At 47.1% G+C, this 15,699-nt stretch overlaps 1 protein-coding gene across 1 annotated transcript; it reads left to right on the top strand.

The window, feature by feature from the left end:
• The first annotated feature begins 498 nt into the window (after positions 1-498).
• On the top strand, positions 499-10,260 carry RAB17 (RAB17, member RAS oncogene family). The gene is made up of 5 exons (XM_056856773.1): positions 499-673; positions 3,108-3,259; positions 5,561-5,686; positions 7,406-7,499; positions 10,145-10,260. Exons 1-5 carry the CDS (start codon positions 499-501, stop codon positions 10,258-10,260), a joined length of 663 nt encoding a protein of 220 aa, XP_056712751.1.
• Positions 10,261-15,699: the final 5,439 nt, after the last annotated feature.

A 15,699-nucleotide genomic window follows, 5' to 3' on the forward strand; every position in this document is an offset into this window, starting at 1 on the left:
TGACCTGGATAGCCCGGGGTTAGCCTGATCTTTTCAGATCTCAGAAGTTAAGCAGGGTCAACCCTGGAGAAAATGGCTGCTTTGGAGGGTTGACTCTATGGCATTGTACTCCACTGAGGTCCGAGTCCTCCCTAGGCTCCATCCTGGGGAGAAGATAGAGCCCCAAATTCTTGAAAAAGCCTTCCAGTGGTGGGTGTGGTGGACCAGGGCAATACCTGGAGATTTGGGGGTGGAGGGACCTCAGCGGGGTACAATGCCATAGAATCCACCCTCCAAAGCAGCCATTTTCTCCAGGGGAACTGATCTTGGTCATCTGGAGATCAATTGTCATAGCAGGAGATGTCCAGGTGCCACCTGGAGTTTGGCAACCCTCCAGGGCAAGGAAAGGGGAGGGGGAAACTTAAAATGGCCACATCGAATGTTACCACTTTCAAAGCAGTGTTGTCAAATCTATTGCATTGCTTCTGTATCTCTCTCTCTTTTTTTCCCTTGCAGGATATGGCCCAGAGGAGGGCTGTGAATGAAGAGACCAACTCCGGCTGGGATGCCCACAGCCCGAAAGAATCTTATGTTTTTAAAGTAGTCCTTTTGGGTGACAGCTCTGTAGGGAAGTCGAGCTTAGCTTACCGCTATGTGAAAAAGGACTTCCGGGACTCTCTGCCTACAGTAGGCTGTAAGTTGACGAAGTATTATGGGATTCTTTTCGCCACAAATGGACTTGTGGTCAAACCAGTGTAGGAGCCTGCCAAAGTAGCCTGTGTTTGGCTCTGGAAATGCTGTGGGGGTGGGACGGACTGGCTGAGGGTTTGGTTATTTTTAGTCTTTATCATAGAGCGGTTCCTCAGTGGAACAGGCTTCCTCAGGAGGTGGTGAGCAATCCTTCCATGGAGGTTTTTAATAAGAGGTTAGATGGCCATCTGTCAGCAATGCTGATTCTGTGACCTTAGGCAGATGATGAGAGGGAGGGCATCTTGGCCATCTTCTGGTCACTAGGGGGGGGGGAGGTAGACTTGAATTTCCTGCATTGTGCAGGGGGTTGGACTTGATGATCCTGGTGGTCTCTTCCAACTCTATGATTCTATGATTCTATATCAGATCGTCTCCAGGTCAGTCGTACACAAGGTCTGCCAAGAGGAGTCAACCATCGCCTGCTCGCTTCCTTTTTGTGGCTAATAGTATAGTGACAGGGTGACACCCAGTGAGATAGGCCACACAATGCAGACTTGAACAGAATCAACTAAGGAGTGGTGTGTGTGTGTGTGTGTGTGTGTGCGCGCGCGCAGGGGGGGTGCTTATGTGTGTCCAGTCTGTTTGTCCCCTAGGGTTGCCAACCTCCAGGTCCTAGCTGGAGATCTCCTAGCTGGAGATCGCCAGCCGATGGAGTTCAGTTCACCTGGAGAAAATGACCACTTTGGGAATTGGACTCTATGGCATTGAAGTCCCTCCCCTCCCCAAATCTTGCTCTCCTCAGGCTCCACCCCAAAAAGCTTCCACTGGTAGCGAAGAGGGACCTGGCAGCCCTATTGTCCCCCCTCCCTTAGTATTTGAAGTGCAGCTGCTAAATGATTGAAGAATGAGAACAGAAGCCACTGAAGATGTACTGAGTATATGAGAGAGAGAGAGAGAGAGAGCAAGAGAGAGATGGCCAGGCCTTCCACATTTCCAAGCAAGTGGGATATAGCCAAAAGGGGTTTGGGGGAAATATTTTTGGAATTTTAAGAATTCTATTTTGTAACTAGAAGAGTGGTTTTTTATGTCCCACTTTTTGTCTACCTTTAAGGGACCTCAAAGCAGCTTACAATCGCCTTCCCTTCCCCACAATTGATACCTTGTGAGGTAGATGAGGCTGAGATAGTTCTGAGAGAACTGTGACTAGCCCAAGGCCACCCAGCAGGCTTCACGTGTAGGAGTAGGGGAATCAAACCCGGTTCTCCAGAATACAGTCTGCCACTCTTAACCACTTCACTACTATGGTTCCCAACGTCCAGGTACTAGCTGGAGATCTGCTGCTATTACAACTGATCTCCAGCTGATAGAGATCAGTCCCCCTGGAGAAACTGGCCGCTTTGGCAACTGGACTCTATGGCATTGAAGTCCCTCTCCTCCCCATCCCCCCCTCCTCAGGCTCCGCCCCAAAAATCTCCAGGTATTTCTCAAGCCAGAGCAGGCAACTCTACTGATGGGCTGTGCAGATTTTTAAAAGTTTTGCTTCAGCAGTAGCTGCCACCATAGCACAATGGTCTTCACTGCATTACTGAAGAAACGCTGTTAAATATTTTTAAACAAGGTCCATTTTAAAGGGCATCCTGTCAAAGAGAGCTTCTGCCTGAACTGCTGAAGAGTTACTATTAGAATATTGTCGAAGGCTTTCACTGTCAGAGTTCATCTGTTCTTGTAGTTATCTGGGGTGTGTGACCGTGGTCTTGGTATTTTCTTTCCTGACATTTCGCCAGCAGCTGTGGCAGGCAGCTTCAGAGGAGTAACACTGAAGGACAGTGTCTCTCAGTGTCAAGTGTGTAGGAAGAGTAATATATAGTCAGAAAGGGATGTTGGGTTTGAGCTGAATCATTGCCCTGCAAAAAGTATCAAAGGTAATGTGCTAATCATTGTCCTGTAAGTATCAAGATAATGTGCTAATGAGGGTGTGGTATGTTAATATGGAACCATTGTATCCTGAAGTGATACAGGATACTTTTTGATACTTTTTGCAGGACAATGATTCAGCTCAAACCCAACCCCTTTCTGACTATATATTACTCTTCCTACACACTTGACACTGAGAGACACTGTCCTTCAGTGTTACTCCTCTGAAGATGCCTGCCACAGCTGCTGGCGAAACATCAGGAAAGAAAATACCAAGACCACGGTCACACAGCTCAGATAACCTACAAGAACCAAAGTTACTATTAGACTCATGCCTGACCTCACTCCCTGCCATTTGGTGGCTCTGGCAGCCGTTTTGTGGTTGTCTCCACCTCCTCTGGCAGCCACTTTGCTGTTGCGCCCGCCGCCCTGTGTCAGAATGCCACAGCTGCCTGCAGGATCAAAGCAACTGGGCACCCCTGCTCTGGTGTGGTGACTACCATCAGCTTCTCTCTTGCCTTTAGGTTCCTTCTTCAATCAGTGTGTCACTTTAGATGCCACCACAATTAAGTTGGAGATCTGGGACACCGCTGGCCAAGAGAAGTACCACAGTGTCTGCCATCTCTACTACCGAGGGGCAAACGCAGCTCTTCTGGTCTATGACATTGCCAGGAAGGTAAGGCGAAGTGATGGGTTCCTTCCCAGCTAGGGTTGCCTGGTCCCTCTTCACCACGTGCAGGAGATTTTTGGGGCGGAGCCTGAGGAGGGTGGGGTTTGGGGAGGGGAGGGACTTCAATGCCATAGAGTCCAATGGCTAAAGCGCCCATTTTTCTCCAGGTGATCTGATCTCTATCGGCTGGAGATCAGTTGAATTAGCAGGAGATCTCCTGCTACTACCTGGCAGTTGGCAACCCTATTCCCAGCTTAACCTTCACTCCTTCCTCCTCTTGTCTGCTCTATTCCTGAATGTGACATTTGGTGTATAAGGGGGTGGTGGAGGGTTGCCAGCTCCGGATTGGGAAATACCTGGAGATTTTGGGGGTAGAGTCTGAGGGGGGCGGGGTTTGGAGAGGGGAGGAACTTCAGTGTCAGAGAGTCCAATTGTCAGTGGCCATTTTCTCCAGGAGAACTGATCTTGATCACCTGGAGATCAGTTGAAATAGCAAATCTCCAGCCACCACCTGGAGGTTGGCAACCACAGGGTGGTGGTAGTGGTTGACTTTATTTGCCTTTCATTTTTGTATGGTGCAGGCCCATTTCTAGGCATTCAGGCCCTGAAAGTGTTTCAAAGGTAGATTACCTGCTCTCCTTTTGGACATTTTTGTTTCTCAAACTTTTTGCTGAGGGATTCACCTTTCCGTTTTCTAGCTGCTCTCATGATTCCTGGTTTTAATTTAGAGTTAAATTTAGAGCACTGGGTTTTTTGTTTGCTTGTTATTTGTATTTTCCCTTTTGTTGCTGCCTTTACTGCTGTTGTTTTTATTGGGTTCATGCCTCTAGTTCTTATGTTTACCCTGTTGTAAAGTATTTTTATGGAGAATGTGGGGTATAAATATTTCCAATAAACAAAATGATTTGCCTGGGAGGATGCTGAAACACTCACAGTATCATCTGAACAAAACAACCCTTCAAAATCTATTGGGGTTTTGTTCATATGAATCAAGCATACAATTTTGCATTTCCCCCAGCTCTTTAATATTATTTTTGATATTCAGTGACCAGACCTGCACATGGTATTTCAAATCGGGCTCCACCATAGCTTCGGATGCCAGCTCTGGGTTGGGAGATACCAGGAGATTTTGGGGGTGGAGCCTGAGAAGGGCAGGGTTTGGAGAGGGGAGGGACTTCAGTGGGGTATAATGCCATAGTGTCTACCTTCCAAAGTGGCCATTTTCTCCAGGTGAACTGATCTTGGTTGTCTGGGGAACAGTTGTAATTCCAGGAAATCTCCAGGTGCCACCTGGAGATTGGCAACCCTTCCCAAAGCTCTTTGTGAGGCTCTCCCTGTTCCCCCCTTCAGCTGTTGCTGTCAGCCGGTGGGAGGGTCCACAAGGCCACAGATCTGAGAGGGAGGGGAGGTGGTGTCTGGAGGTCTCCCAGGATTATAACTGATCTGCAAGCTACAGATATCAGTTCCCCTGGAGAAAATGGTTGCTTTGGAAGGTGGACTGTGTGACATTATACTTTGCTGAGGTTCTTCTCCTCCTCAAACCCCACCCTCCCCAGACTCCATCCCCAAAATGTCCAGGAATTTTCTAACCTAGTACTGGCCCTGACCTGGATGGCCCAGGCTAGTCTGATCTCATCAGATCTCAGAAGCTAAGCAGGGTCAGCCCTGGTTAGTATTTGGATGGGAGACCACTAAGGAAGTCCAGGGTTGCTGTGCAGAGGAAGGCACTGGCAAACCACCTCTGTTAGTCTCTTGCCATGAAAACCCCAAAAGGGGTCGCCATAAGTCGGCTACAACTTGACAGCACTTTACACGCACACAGTGCTGGCAACCCTATACATGTACAATTGGGATATTTTGTTCCAATAGACATCACCTTCAATGACCCAAATTGAACTTCAGTTGCCATGTTGTTCCCCGCTCACTTACGGATGCCAACTGCCAGGTAGTTGCTGGAGATCTCCTGCTAATTCAACATCTCCAGCTAATAGAGATCAGTTCACCTGGAGAAAAATGGCTGCTTTGGTAATTGGACTCTATGGCATTGAGGTCCCTTCCCTCCCCAAACCCCACCCTCCTCAGCTCCACCCCAAAAATCTCCTTCTGGGGTGGTGAAGAGGGACCTGGCCAACCCTATGCTCACTTGATCTTCCTGAAGCTCTTCACAAACCATCTTGATTTTTACTGTCCTTGAATAATTTGGTATCATCTACAAACTTGTCCACTGTGCTACTCACCCACAAATTAAAAGTTATAAGCATGAGAGAGTGTAAATATTTTAACCGTTTACATATTTTCTCTTGCCAGGAAAGTTTTGAGAAAGCTAAGGTGTGGCTGAGTGAACTGGAGAAAGAATTCCTTCAGGATGAAATAATTATAATTTTGGTTGGCAATAAGCTCGATCTTTCCGCAGAACGGGAGGTCTCAATACAGGTAGGTAGTCTTTATTGTTGGGGTTGGGGTGAAATAGAAGAAACTGCAATGACCTGACAGGGACCAGCTAGGGGCAGAAGGAGGAGGTGGGCCTACAGGGAACGAGAGAGACACAGAAAGTACTGAAGCTCAATGTCAGGTTGTATGGATTTGCACAAGTATTTAATTACTGAAATACTTGTTAACAAAATAACAGCTACCTTCTTTAAGCAAATTATACTGTTCAGTCAAAACAAGCATGATGACATATCCCCAAGAAGGAAGACTGCAAGGCCCAGTAGTGATTAGAATTTCAGACTAGGATCTGGGAGACGCAGGTTCGAATCCCCACTCTGCCATGGCTAGGTTACTTTGGGCCTGTCACACACTCTCAGCCTAACCTTCCTCTCAGGGTTGTTGTAAAGATACAATGGAGGAGAGGAGAGCAGGTCCCTCTTTGCCACCAGCAGGAGGTATTTGGGGCAGAACCTGAGGAGGGCAGGGTTTGGGGAGGGACTTCAATGCCATAGAGTCCAATTGCCAAAGCGGCCATTTTCTCCAGGTGAACTGATCTCTATTGGCTGGAGATCAGTTGTAATAGCAGGAGATCTCCAGCTGGTACCTGGAGGCGGTTACAAAATATCACCAGTACTGCTAAGTTAGTTGCTAAGAAGAACCAGTACTAAGCCAATATACACTAAATTGAAAGTCAATAAACAATTTTTGTATATTTCTCAAAAGATACACAACAGTGCAAACACAATGACAATGGTGTAAATGTGCAAACCAAAAACATACAACAACATCAACAAAGACCACACTATACATAAACCGTCCAAACAAGGGGACGAAGAAACCCACTAGTAAAGGGCTCATAAGCCTCAAACAATGAACTGTCTCGATTTGCTCGCAAATTGTGTGTCAAAAGTATAAGGCATGTGAAATATACAAGAGCACGGCATAAAGTGCCCAGCGGTGCTCAGGGAACGCCTTCTGGATGTGCAGCGTTTTTACCAATATACATTGGCTTCTTTGGCCAGCATTAAGTTTCTTTAGCACTCACAATGGAACATGCAAATTTCATAAGGCTAAGAGTAGCTCAATCCTTAATATTTGCCACCGTCTCCAAACTAGGGAAAGTACTTTGTGCCGCGCTCTTGTATATTTCACACGCCTTAGACTTTGACACGCAATTTGCGAGCAAATCGAGACAGTTCATTGTTTGAGGCTTACGAGCCCTTTACTAGTGGGTTTCTTCGTCCCCTTGTTTGGACGGTTTATGTATAGTGTGGTCTTTGTTGATGTTGTATGTTTTTGGTTTGCACATTTACACTGTTGTCATTGTGTTTGCACTGTTGTGTATCTTTTGATAAATTTACAAAATTTGTTTATTGACTTTCAATTTAGTGTATATTGGCTTAGTACTGGTTCTTCTTAGTACCTGGAGGCTGGCATCCCTAGGGAGCAGGGAGTTATATGCCTAACATGCCACATTTAATATCTGATGGCTGATGTGTGGCTCTCTGTGGCCTTCGTGCGAATGAATCATCAGTGCAGGTAGAAGATACCCTTGTGCTACCAATCCTACTTGGTACACAGGGGTTATCAGGCAAAGAGTCACAACCAACTTATGGTGACCCCAGCAAGAGGCTTTCAAAACAAGTGAGAAGCAGAGGAGGTTTACCGGTGCTACCTACCCATGGCTGCTAAAATAATAAGCTCTTTGCACACTCCCTCCAGGAGGCCCAAGAATTTGCAAAGACGAAATGCATATTGTACATGGAAACCTCAGCAAAGTCTGATTACCAAGTGACGGAGCTCTTCATGATGCTAGGTGAGTGTTGCTCTCTCGCACAGCGACCTCAGTCCAAGAGGATCCTACCTGCTCTTGTTTAACTCCTTACTTAGCCTTGAGGCAGCTTATTCTTGCTCACTGGTTGTTCTTGCACTGGTTGCTTGATACTCCCCTCAAATGGAAGAGGAGAGTATCATATATCCGAGCATCTTGGAAGAGAAGTGGGATAGAGATGGGGGACACACAAGAAAAACACAAACAGGCAACTAATAACATTCATTTTAAGCCTCATAGTAACCAGGCAGTAGATGACTGAATTTGTGGAACCTCTTTTATGGTAGTAGGGTTGCAGGGCCACTGCCGGCGACCCACAGGAGAAATGTGGGGAGGGGGCCTGGTGCACTGACATCACTTCCACTTAAAAACAGAAGTGACATCTTTAAATGCTCTAGCGTTTACAAAAACTCTATGGTAAAACTATAGAGTTTCACCATCCACTATGTCACTTCTGGGTTTTACCAGAAGTGATGTCAGCGTGCTGGTGCAATGCTAGCACACGCTCCATCCTCCCCTTTCCTCCTTTGCCATTAGGGTTGCCAAACTCCAGGTGAGGCCTAGAGATCTCCCAAAAGAATACCTGAACTCCAAATGACAAAGATCAGTTCCCCAGGAGAAAATGGCCGCTTTGGCAAGTGGACTCTATGGGATTGAAGTCCCTCCCCTCCCCAAACCCTGCCCTCCTCAGGCTGCACCCCAAAAACCTCCTGCCGGTGGTGAAGAGGGACCTGGCAATCCTATCCTGGAGACAGCGCAGGACCAAAAAACAGCTCAGGGCATGTTGTATGCCTCCACTCTGAGCTAACTCTCCGACCTGAATTGTCCAACCAGGCATAACAGCACCAAGACAAACTCTTTGGCCTGCTGCTTGGAGCTGTCACCAAGGGGCACCAAGAGGCTGTAGTCATGCCTGATCTTTCCTTAGTGGAAACAGCAGGAGGAAGCGGTGGTAGTGACAGAGGGAACCAGCCATGCAAGCAGGGGCATGGCCAGCATCCAAGTTTGTTGGCATGCCTAACTATTTATTGAAGACCAGCTTGGACTACAGCTAGAGTACCTAGAGGGACCTGGCAACCCTAACTCTATGGCATTATACCCTGCTGAGGTCCCTTCACTCCCCAAGCCCTGCCCTCTCCAAGCTCCACCCCCCAAATTTCCAGGTATTTCCCAACCCAAAGCTGGCAACCACCATGCCACTGCTTGGCTGTCTCATCTGTTTCTTCCAGTTTTGCGGAGTGAGGATTGAGCACCTTGGATTGAGACCTTTTGGTCCTAATGGGCCCCTCTAACCAACATAGTGTTTGTGAATCCAGGAAAGTGGAGTTGTGGGGAAGGAAGCAGTTACTGACTCCGCACAAGTAACAACCCCGTACTTTTAATTTATCTGACTCAAGAGTGTGTAGAGGAAGGCCTTCCTGCCTCCGCAGGGCGGTCCTCTATTAAGGGGGGTCCAACGTTACTTCCAAACAAAACACTGAGCTAAGGAGCCTTCCTGCGCTCAGTGGGTAAGCTGCCACCAGCCCTTATGCAATCGTTTAGCCCCAGACAGAGGATAAGGGCAGCCTTGCCTGCTGATACCAAATCAATGCTCAACACTCTTCCTGCAGAGTAGGAGGCCCGACAGGAGAGAATTACACTAACAAAAGGTTTAAGTTTTGATAGGTGGTCACACAAACAATAAGGCACTCAGATTTAGAGCTTGAAACCCATAAAGTCAAAAAACACAACCAAAATATAGGTTAAATATTTATTCCAAAGATTTGTGCTCGTTACAGAAACAAAAAAGGTTCGTGAAGTAGTTAAGCTAGAAAACAACAAAGGCTTAACATAGCTAACTACACATTTAAGGTCCTTAGGTTCAAAAGTTTGGCAAAGCTTTAGGCAAGTTTCACAAGACGTTTTACCAGTCCTACAAAGTTTACAGCATCTCGTTTCAGCATACAAAGTTGCTCCAAAAGTCAGTCTGACAGAGTCTCCCCATGAAAGGGCAAATAAAAATGGATTTTTGATGAAGCCAGGGTATGGACCAGCCACCCCAAGCGTTCATGACTTGGATCAAAACTGGACTACTTTTATCGTCGAAATCCCACTAGCGTGAGCTCACATAAGCCAATGAGATTGCGAAGAAGTCCATAAACCATTAATTAATGACGTGTCAAGCATCGCCCCTCTATTGCATCAGGTATGTCAAAGGTGTCTTGAGCCTGCAGAACTCAATGCACCTGGATATCCTCAATGTGCGAGATAAGGCAATGCCTGGCAGTTTGTTACAGTAGTAACTAATTACCTTCAATTTAGGGAGGAAAGAAGAGGCTGTAAATGTTTTGCAGCTGGGTGTTATCTATTCCCCCCACAGGAGTGAATCCTTCAGAAGTGAAACCATTCTCACGGTTGTAAATTTGCAAGCTGGTCAGTTTGCACTCCAACCTGCCAGAGTTTAGTATTAGAATATAGCAGGCCAAAAGCCTGAACCAAAGAAATTATAAAACAAGGAATTGTGGGAGCCAAAAGCCTGAACCAAAGAAATTGTAAAACAAGGAATTGTGGGAGCCCACTTCCTTGACAGAGTGTTCTCAGTTTATCACAGAAAGATCAGATTTCTGTCTGTTTGTATTTTTCTCCCAAAGCTCATGAGTTGTTAAAACTGGAGCAAGAAAAAGAGAATCCGCTTCAGACAGCGCATTGGAAGAAATCGCAGATTGATTTGCAACAGACAACTTTCCACCTAACTAAATGCTGCTAGAAATAAACCCTCGCTGTCCTCGGGCGGCTGGGTTGGCTGCAATTTTTAAAGTATCCCTTTGTGATTGAAGAGATCTCAAGACGTTGTTGGCAATAACTTGGAAATTATTTGTAACTACGTTATCACTTTTTGTATCTGATTTGCTATATAGATTACTAGGAGAATAAAACAAAAGCAAGAACATTAGCAGCGTCATGTCAAATCTCTGAACTGTTCTTTTCCTATGATAATTTTGCCCATTTCAATAAAGTAAAAGAAATAGAAAAGAGGGTTTGCAGTACACATCTGGAAGTCCAAGTAAGCCACGATGGCAGATACACCCAGAAGCCACAGACTATAGACTGCCAGGTGCTGTGTGCATATGCATTTATGCACACACACATGCATACACCTACACACACACATGAAGCTGCCTTATACTGAATCAGACCCTCGGCCCATCAAGGTCAGTATTGTCTGCTCAGACTGGAGGAGACTCTCCAGTGTCTCAGGCAGAGGTCCTTCACATCGCCTTCTACCTGATCCTTTCAGCTGGAGATGCCAGGGACCTGGGACCATCTGCAGGCCAAGCAGACGCTCTACCACTGAGCCATGGTCCCCACCCCCAAGAAATGAGCAGAGGCAGTTTACTGTCGCCTTCCTCTGCATAGCCACATGAAAACATGAAGCTGCCTTACACTGAATCAGACCCTTGGTCCATCAAACTCAGAATCGTCTACTCAGACCGTCAGCGGCCCTTCAGGGTCTCAGGTGAGGGTCTTTCACATCACCTAGTCCCTTGAACTGGAGATGCCGGGGATTGAAGCTGGGACCTTCTGCGTGCTAAGGAGATGCTCTGCCACTGAGCCACAGCCCCACCCACACTGGTCTTTTTTGGTGGTCTCCCATCCAAGTACGAACCTTGCTTAGCTTCCAAGCTCTCACGAGCCTGGGCTAAGATTAAGGTTGCCGTTGGGGGTGGGTGGGTGGGGGTAGGTTTGCCAGATCTAGGATGGGAAGCTCCTGGAGACTTGGGGATGGAGCCTGAGGAGGGCAGGGACCTCAGTGGGTTACAATGCCACAAAGTCCACCTTCTAAAGCATCAATTTTCTCCAGGGAAACTGATCTCCATAGTCTGGAGATTCTGGGCAAATTACATGTGTATAGGGCTGTTGATTCGGTTCGGCCCGAACTGAAAATCAGCCGAATTTCCCTTGATTCGGAGGTTTTTAGTTCGGGACGAACCGAACTCAAAACTGGCGGGCAACCGGGGAGCCGAATTCAGCGAGTTCGGGAGTTCACGAATAAATCCGGCCAATTCGGGGCCATCAGTAAGCAGCATAACCTACAGTAAGCAGCATTCTCCTCCCCCGGCCAATCAGTGGCCAAGCTGGGTCTTCTTCTAGCCAATCAGTCAGGATTGAGTACTGGAGGAATCAGCTGATGTGCGGCCCCGCCGGGGAAAGAGAGAGAGAGGGAAATCCTCGTGTGTGTGTGCGGGGGTGCTTGTGCACATTCGCTCCTTTCCGTGGCTGCAGGGGGCGCATTTTTTGGGGTACAGACCCCAAACTTTCAGGGGATATTCAGACAAGCCTTCTTAAGAGACCACCCAAGTTTTGTAAACATTGGGTCGGGGTCCCGAGATATGGGCTCCCCCCTTTTTCTTTCCATGGCTGCAGGGGGTGCATTTTTGGGTGTGCCGACCCCAAACTTTCAGCGGAGCATCAGACAAGGCTTCTTAAGAGACCCCCCAAGTTTTGTAAACATTGAGTCAGGGGGTCCCGAGATATGGGCTCCATCCCTTTTTCCTCTCCCCCTTTTCAATTTCCGTGGCTTCAGGGGGCGCTTTTTTGGGGGTGCAGCCCCCAAACTTTTATCATAGCTTCAGACAATCCTTCTTAAGAGAGGGTGCATTTTTAAAGGTGCCGACCCCAAACTTTCAGCGGAGCATCAGACAAGGCTTCTTAAGAGACCCCCCAAGTTTTGTAAACATTGAGTCAGGGGGTCCCGAGATATGGGCTCCACCCCTTTTTCCTCTCCTCCTTTTCCATTTCCGTGGCTGCAGGGGGTGCTTTTTTGGGGGTGCAGCCCCCAAACTTTTATCATAGCTTCAGACAATCCTTCTTAAGAGACCACCCAAGTTTTGTAAAGATGGGTTCAGTGGGGGCAGAAATATCGGCTCCCCCCTTTTCTCTTTCCGTGGCTGCAGGGGGCGCAGTTTTGGGTGTGCCGACCCCAAACTTTCAGCGGAGCTTCAGACAAGGCTTCTTAAGAGACCACCCAAGTTTTGTAAACATTGGGTCAGGGCTCCCCGAGATATGGGCTTTCCCCTTTTCCCTATTGGGATGAATGGATCACCCTCGAGAGATGCATACATATGGATCTCATATTGGATACAAATGGAATCATATTGGATTACCCAGCCTCCCAGCCCCTCCTGATGGAACAGAAGACAGCCACAGTAAGACCCCTTTGGGGGCTTTAATATGTAATTTTTCTTTTCTGTGTGTGTGTGTGTGTGGGGGAAAGCAGAGACTGTGTGTGTGTGGGGAGGGAGCAGTTTCTGTGGGTGGGTGGGGGAAGCTAAAGGGGGCTTTTGCCTGTTCTGCCTGGGGTGTGTGTTCCCCCTCCAGTCTCTCTCTCCCTGGTTTGAGGGGGGGGGCTTCATTTTTATGTCTTCAGGTTTTCCCTCATTCATAAGATCAGTTAGGTTATTTTGATGCTTGCTCAAAACTGGTTTTCAAATGGTGACTTAAAGAATGCATCTGCCTGGTCCCAAGTCCAATGCAAAAGGAGAAATTCCACCCCCTCCTGCTCATTATGCATAGCTAGCTGCCTCTGTCCCTTTCCATGGTTTGCAAACTCCCAGGTGTCAGGTGTTGCTTTGCACTGTTGCAAAGGTGTTGCATTGCTTGCTTGTGTTGCTTTGCAGTTGTATTGTTTTGCAAAATTCTTCACACCTGCCCCGCCCTTTGCATGTTTGCAAAGGTGTTGCTTTGCAGTTGTGTTGCTTTGCAAAGTTCTTAGCACCTGCCCCGCCCTTGCTCTCATCAGCTGTTTGTTGGGGCTGGGAGCTTTGTGCATGGGCGGCAAGCTCTGCTCAGAGATGCACATTAAGGGTGGGGGGACCCCTTTCGGGGCCCATATCTCAGCCCCCCCTCACCCAATCTTTACAAAACTTGGGGGGTCTGGCAAGAAGGGTCCTTTGAAGCTCCTCTGAAAGTTTGGGACCTCTACCCCCAAAAATGCCCCCCCAGAGCCGCGGAAAGGCGCGGTTGTGTTTTTAATGGTTTTATTCGGCCGAATTTTTTCCCCGAACTTTGAATTCCCGCCGAATTACACAGACCCGAAGTGGGGGAGTTCAGACTTCAGCATATCCCGAATCTAAACGGGCCGAATTCAGCCGAATCCGAACTATACCGAATTTTTTTTAATTCAACAGCCCTACATGTGTACTTGGAGCGTGAATGAATTGTACAGAGAGTTAAGGGCCCGGCACTTTTAGCTTAGCATCATTTAGAAGTCTGAGCAACTTTTTCTGAGAATGAATTAGAGATGGGCCAAATGGGTGGGGAAAACGGGTCTGATTTTAATGATCACATTTTATGGATTTCAGAGCACCTGTTTCCAGTTTAAAAGGTTATTCTAGAGAGGTTTTGCCAAAGGAACGAAATCATGAGATAAATGATCAGGATGTTTTGGAGGACATTGATTCACAGGGTCATCCTGAGTCAGAAGTGATTTGATGGCACTTAACACATACAAATATCACACACAAATACATCTTCAGGAAGTCCCAGATTGCTGAATGTTACCAGAAATAAAGTTGCTGATTCAAAGAGTTACAGGGTAGATTATTTTGTTACTCTGTCCAAGTCTCAGCGGACAGTATTAAAAAGGAAACATGGGACTATGGGAAGCACTGTAAGAACTGGCCACAGATAGGGTTGCCAACCTCTAGGTGGTGGCTAGAGATCTCCTGCTATTACAATTCCAGCTGATAGAGATCAGTTCACCTGGAGAAAATGGCTGCTTTGGCAATTGGACTCTATGGCATTGAAGTCCCTCCCCTCTCCAAACCTTACCCTCCTCAGGCTCCATCCCCACAATCTCCAGTTATTTCCCAACCTGGAGCTGGCAACCCGAGCCACAGAGCAGATGTCCCTGCTGGGAACTTTGGAAATGCTGGAATGAATGCTTACTGTACGTTGAAGAAATGAACATGAGAAATTAGGAAGGGTCAAGAAGCGGAACTGATGAAGAAATCCGAAATGGACGTCTTCACTTGCTGATCTTCCTCCTTCAGATACAACTGTCTGCTGTCTGTTTTCACACTTGTGATATATGAAAAGATAAAGAAAAAGCTGGGACTTTTCTAAGAACTGAGATTTTATATCCAGTCACATAGTTGGGTTTGAATGTCATTGTATATATAGTTGTATCCTGTTTTTTTTTTTTTTTGCATGACTGTTAATGCAGTTTTTGTTTAGTTTGATACATTTTGTATTCCTTCTGTGTCAGATTCGTGTTTAACTACTTATTGTACACGGAGGTGTCAAATTGTATTACAACCTCCGAGTGATGGCTGGAGATCTGCTATTACAACTGATCTCCAGGTGGCAGACATCAGTTCACCTGGAGAAAATGGTGGACTCTATGGCATTATACCCTGCTGAAGTCCCTCCCCTCCCCAAACCCCACCATCCTCAGGCTCCACCCCCACCCCCAAATCTCCATGTATTTCCCAACCCGGAGCTGGCAACCCTAATCACAGGTTGATGGACAAACTCTCTTTTCCACCAGGAAACAAGCAGGACATTCGACTGCAACAAGGTATTAACCACAGTTGATCCCCTTCCGTGGTCCTGTAGGTTTGTCCTGTCATTCTGTTATGATCGCAGCTTGAGTCGGTCATTGCTCTGAGCAGACTCCTCCCATGCTGACGTGATGAGACAGGGAAATGTCATGGCAGAGCTTTGAGGTGACCTTCACACCAAGAGGGGTGGCCTCTGCCATTCTCTCCAGATTTCTCCCCAGATTTTATAGTTCCCACTTACCCAGCTCCAATGCATGGCATGCCTTTGATACAGCTCTGACCTGTTGTTATTCTGCAGTGTAGTGCAGGACTTTGTAAAGACTACTGTGCCCACACAGATGACTCTTGCATCCCTTTGCTGCTACTTCACTCTCCCGCATTTTGCTTGTAACTCATGTACCTGAGAACTTGTGCACTTTCATTGAATTATTAGGGTTGCCAGCCTCCAGGTTTCTAGCTGGAGATGTCCTGCTATTACAACTGATCTGCAGCCAATAGAGATTTGTGAAGAGTTCCAGAAGGATCTCTGCATACTAGAAGAATGGGCATTAAAATGGCAAATGAGATTCAATGTAAGTGTAAAGTGATGCATATTGGGGCAAAAAATCCCAACTTTCACCGGGAGAAAATGGCTGCTTTGGCAA

This window comes from Euleptes europaea, chromosome 10 (genome assembly GCF_029931775.1).
Source record: "Euleptes europaea isolate rEulEur1 chromosome 10, rEulEur1.hap1, whole genome shotgun sequence".
NCBI classification, from domain to species: domain Eukaryota; kingdom Metazoa; phylum Chordata; class Lepidosauria; order Squamata; family Sphaerodactylidae; genus Euleptes; species Euleptes europaea.